Source organism: Saccostrea cucullata, unplaced genomic scaffold (assembly GCF_032062105.1).
Source record: "Saccostrea cucullata isolate Sc308-1 unplaced genomic scaffold, CSIRO_AGI_Scuc_v1 ctg71, whole genome shotgun sequence".
Taxonomy (NCBI): Eukaryota; Metazoa; Mollusca; class Bivalvia; order Ostreida; family Ostreidae; genus Saccostrea; species Saccostrea cuccullata.
The window spans coordinates 447861-453248 of record NW_026936410.1 but is presented as its reverse complement, the minus strand read 5'-3'; the positions used below and the strand labels follow the sequence as shown (position 1 = coordinate 453248).

Here is a 5388-nt window from a genome sequence, read left to right as displayed (position 1 = left end):
ACACTTATTAGGCGTACTGTCTTACTGTCAAATTCGAATTTGTTTTCCCCCCGAACAACACATGTTGTTCAAATCAATGTTCATATTATACCGACGATGTAGTCCTTGTAGAGTTCCACTCAAAATCAATGTCAAAAATTGTTAACTGAAATTCTAAATTCCATAACAACTGAATCTATGAAATAATCTATTACAAAAAGGAGCTAAGATGAAATAAAAGAAAAATCATTAAAACATGATAATACAATACTGTAGAATTTAAGTACACTAATATAACAAGAAAACATGAAATCACTCTATACATATGATAATATTTTTGTTTCTTTCCAGTACCAACAAATCTTCATTAATATATTTTCCCCTCAACTCTCTCTCAAAATTTATTATTTTGTTGTTTTTTCCCAATTAATTCGACAAATATTGCCTAAATTATTTTTGATGCACCATTTTAGAGACACGATTATTTCTGCAAGTCTTTCGTACCTGACTTATATATAAAACAAAGTTCTATAAACTTCTGGTAAATTTTGAAAATTTGCAAATTGCCATATTGTATACATATTGTATATAGTGCCATGAAGTAAATTCAAATTTACAATAAAAAACAGCGCATATTTTTATAACTGATTTGTGTGTGTGAGGTAAACATGGAGAAACTGAGCATTTTCCCCACAGACTCTACTAAATACAGTGTATATCAAAATCTAAGACAATATTTCTAATTAAAACAGTAAATCTTAAGTAATAAATATACCCATTTACCAGCGATTCTTTTAAATTTGGAGAGAAAAAAAAATCATGCAACTAACGTTTCTTATCGCCTTTTATCGCCTTCAAACTGTATGATTATGATTTTTAAAAATTATTTTTACACATGTGAAAATAAGAACACCTTTACTTTATTCATTAGAAATTATCAAAAAAGAAAACAATTAATTTTCAAATCAATTAGATTTTGGTTTCCGATCCTAGCTTTAGTTTGAATAGATTCTGTAATATTCAGAAATAATTTTGTTCTCCAAAAAATTACTTACAATTAGCCTGAAAAAAGCAATGAATCTAAGCTATCTTTAATATCAATTAAAAACATAATTTAATTAGTATACACACACATCTATAGATATATGAGAAGGGGAAAATATAGAAAATAATTATATTCATCAACAAATAATAATCTTCATATCTAATTTTATTTACAAATTGACGTTGAATGTAAAAATTCTTTAAACTAATCAAAACATAACTTTGAACGAAATGCCATTAGCCGAACTTTTGCATTATTTTTTCATTATTTGACACTTAAAATTCTAATTAAAAAATGTTCATTTCATTGAAAAGTTAACGAAGTGTCATCAAGCATGAACAGATTTTTCCCTCGGCTTGGATTAAATGTTTATTCATAATCTGGACGTGTCACGCTAAGCCCCGCCTACTTAGGGAGCTTATCATTAATGCGAGCTATCGACCAATCAGATAACCGGAATATCAATTAGCTAGCGCAACCACCAATCAGCATATTAATCACAGGACCTCGCATGCAAATCCGAAGAATATATCTTGCTGTGATATAAATGAATCTGAATATTTTGATATCCCACAGTGAACTTCATTCTACTGATAGCAAACTAAGACCTTGAAAAAAAAATTGTTTTGAAAACTCCGATCGACTAGTGAGTTTTGACAGGATTATTCGGAGGAATTTGTATAACTTATTCTCCCACTCAGCGCCTTACCCTACCTCTCAGCAGACTCTAAGTGAACAAACAGTCGTTTTTCCTCAGGAATTTTTTTGTCAACAGAGGATCATTTTTAAAAAAAAAACTGGACATTATTAAGCTATTTTGTTGCGAAGTTTATCATTCCACAGGATGATAAACTCATTCCTGGAGACCAGCTCCCACCTGGGTGCCGGGACCTTGAAACTGAGTCCCCCAAATCATATGAATGACGTGGGGTACCTTCAAGGACAGTCCCATCAATTCAGTGTTCCCTCCAGTGGATACGGGGTACCTCATTCTCATCATGTCAACAGCTACACAGCCAGGGACTTGTTTCTTCGCCGTTCGGATCATCTCACCATTGCTGGACACGATTCAAATGGAAACGGACACTCCGGAATGTTCGGAACATCCTCGGGATCCTTCCACTCTCACCCCTCAGAAAGCCACATGCTGCTGTCCGGACTTCAGGACTCCTCTTCTTTTTCCTCCGGACACCACATGACCAACCGACTCGGATTACCCTCTGATGTTTACACTCGTATGGAACAGTACAACCCCATGGTACCTCAAAGATCTGAACATTATCATCAACCCCAGGGGTTTAATGTGCCCTCCCTTGGTGGACTTAACTCTATGAACATTGGGTCCCATGGACCCGGGGCCTTCCTCCGATACATGAGAAATCCTATTAAACAGGAACACACGTGTCTGTGGATAGAGAAAGACCAACATGAACCCAGAAAACCTTGCAATAAAGTGTTCACGACCATGCATGAAATTGTCAATCACATCACTGTTGACCATGTTGGGGGACCAGAGATGGCAGACCATACTTGTCTTTGGCAGGAATGTTCCAGGAACGGGCGACCCTTCAAAGCCAAGTATAAGTTAGTTAATCACATCCGAGTCCACACAGGAGAGAAACCCTTCCCTTGTCCTTTTCCTGGCTGCGGTAAAGTCTTCGCAAGAAGCGAAAATCTCAAAATTCACAAAAGAACTCATACAGGTATGTCAAGCTTCAATTTATTCTTTGTCAATATTGTCAAAACCTGCTTCTAAATATGAATTTATAAAGAAGAATCACAAAATTTTGGAATGGAAATTTTGTGCTTTGCTTTATGAATTCATGTTTTTAAAGTTCAATTTGTAACACAAAGAATCACAAATTTATAAAATAGAAAAATTGTGAATTCAGTTATAAATTGAATACATTTTGTTTGATTTGCATGCAATAAACTTTACTAACATTTAAGAATTTTTCTAATAAATCGATACAGTAGTGAAGAAAGATATACAACGATTTGATTTTTAATATTATATACCAACATTATAAATTAACATTTGTTTAGCTAATATTCTTAATAATACCAGTAACTCTTTAGAAAAAAATAACCATGTTCTGATCTAATAATTCATATTAATCATGTTAATAATTTATTTGTTTTCCTAAATCATTTTCATAAAAGACAAAAGTTTAATATAAATTTAATCACTCAAACTAAAATACTAACACATGAAGTAAAATATAACATATACACATTACTAAAATTGTAAAAGTTTAAACTAGTCATACGAACATGTAAATTATGTAAAAGAACCATAGCTCTATAAATTTAATAACAATAGGTCTTTAAGAAATGTGATTAGACTGTAGAAGGCAGATCATCGACATAGGTTTTCATTTAAAGCGAATGCGTTTGCCTGCATTATTAATGAACATTTACATGTACATGTAGAGTCAGAGATATTTTAATAACAGGTATAAGATTCATTTTAAAAATTAATTATCAAATTCATTGTTTAAGTTTTCATATTTTTCTTTAAAATAAATGTGTATATAAAGAATATTTTTACTTAGTATAATATCTGTTTGTGTTATTTTCAGGAGAGAAACCATTCCAGTGTGAATTCCCCGGATGTGACCGCCGATTTGCCAACAGTTCCGACCGTAAAAAACACAGCCATGTCCACACCAGTGACAAACCATACCTCTGCAAGTTTCGGGGCTGCGACAAGAGCTACACACATCCCAGTTCACTCCGAAAACACATGAAAGCCCACGGGAGCATATCGCCACTTCCAGAGGAGTACGAGTCCGACGAACACAGCATCGGAACAGAGAGCATCCCGAGCCCGACCGTAGAGAAGACCCGCCATCTAATTACGCCACCTAGTGTCAGCTCCGATCAGTCTTCACTACCAGAAGTCATTCCTGATTCCCGTTCTTGTTACAGCGAGCCTAATCTTGTCCAGAAACATTCACCAAACGCTAGTCCCACTCTGCCCATCCACCCCTCAGCAGCTCTGCCAACATCACAGCCGACAAACCTCAACGAGTGGATCGTCTGCCAGAATAATGGACTACAAACTAGTGAGCATATGTCAATGAACTCATTTGGTACTCAGTTAAATTCCATGCATCATCAAACTTTGATGCAGTATTCATAGAAATTGTTTAATGTTATCAAAGACATTGTGCGGGGATGTGCTGTACATGACTAGTTCTCTGAAATATGTGCATAATATTAATATATTGTTGAGTTTGTTCAGTCATTTTGTATAATTAACTGTGTTAATGTTAAATTATCAATAACCTTGTTAAATTAATCATTAACAAATAAATTTGAAAAATAAAATGATTGTCATTGATATTTCTGTGTAATTGTAGGATGTTTAACAATTTTCTGACTTTTGGGGGCATTATGAGGAACGAACAAAAAGTTTCCGACCTAAGGATATCCAATCCTTAACAGGGAACAATAACTCTTAATAATATTATTTAGCTTAATTAGTTGTTTCAAAATAAAATTATTATTTCATGCATCTTTATATGATTCAACGTTTTTTGAAGTCATAGAAACAGTTCGTTTATAAAATTAACAAGGTTTAGTCATTTGTAGCCTCTATAAAAGTATGAAAAATAACATTTTTATGGAAATCGAATTCCCTTCAATATTGATTTAGATAACAATATATTAAAATCATGAAATGATATTGGAAGTGATGTGTGATGTCTTGTAATGTTTTTATTAAACAACTTAGGTTATAAGTTCTGAAATACTAAAGAAGTATTTAAAAAAAAAAAGAAAATTCAAATAATTAGAAATGTCTTGATAGTTGATACCTCGAGTTTTTTTTTTTAACTGTATCATATATTTTATGATCATTTTTTAAAAAAAATACATATGTCCTCTACAAAAATTTGAATTTTTCAATTAAAATTTGTCATATACAAATTTTATGTGAAAAATTCAAATTTTTGTAGAGGACACATATATACATATGTACACATAACTGGACCTTCTATGAATTCACGTTTCTCTGAAATATATTTGAAAAGTAAGTTTTCCTATATAGGTATAATATGATCAACTGTAATGATGAACTTTGAAGAAATAACACGGGTATATTCACTTTACTTTGTGAATTGCAAGCATTTTCCTTTTCATAAATGCATTACCAGAACCTGGGGGCTACCTTAGATCAAGCAAATTAATAATGATATTGTATACAGTATAGAAACCTACGAATGTAAAAGCTGCTTTACTAGGACTTTGATTCTATGTAGGAAGAAATAATAATTATTTATTTGCTGAATGATACATCAGTAAACTACAGGGGAAAACAAAATCTCACACTGCATGCAAAACGGTTATATGTATTTTTA

At 32.6% G+C, this 5388-nt stretch overlaps 1 protein-coding gene across 1 annotated transcript; it reads left to right on the top strand.

The window, feature by feature from the left end:
• The first annotated feature begins 1484 nt into the window (after positions 1 to 1484).
• Positions 1485 to 4330, top strand: LOC134245525 (zinc finger protein ZIC 4-like). The gene is made up of 2 exons (XM_062727806.1): positions 1485 to 2727; positions 3607 to 4330. The coding sequence occupies exons 1-2, from the start codon at positions 1869 to 1871 to the stop codon at positions 4167 to 4169; spliced, it is 1422 nt and encodes a 473-aa protein (XP_062583790.1). The 5' UTR covers positions 1485 to 1868; the 3' UTR covers positions 4170 to 4330.
• The last annotated feature ends 1058 nt before the right edge of the window (positions 4331 to 5388 follow it).

Bases quoted from the DNA above. Each gene is read 5' to 3' on its own strand.
- LOC134245525 (XM_062727806.1), top strand. From the start codon at position 1,869: ATGATAAACTCATTCCTGGAGACCAGCTCCCACCTGGGTGCCGGGACC. The intron at 2,728-3,606 runs GTATGTCAAGCT...TGTTATTTTCAG, and splicing joins TCACAAAAGAACTCATACAG to GAGAGAAACCATTCCAGTGT.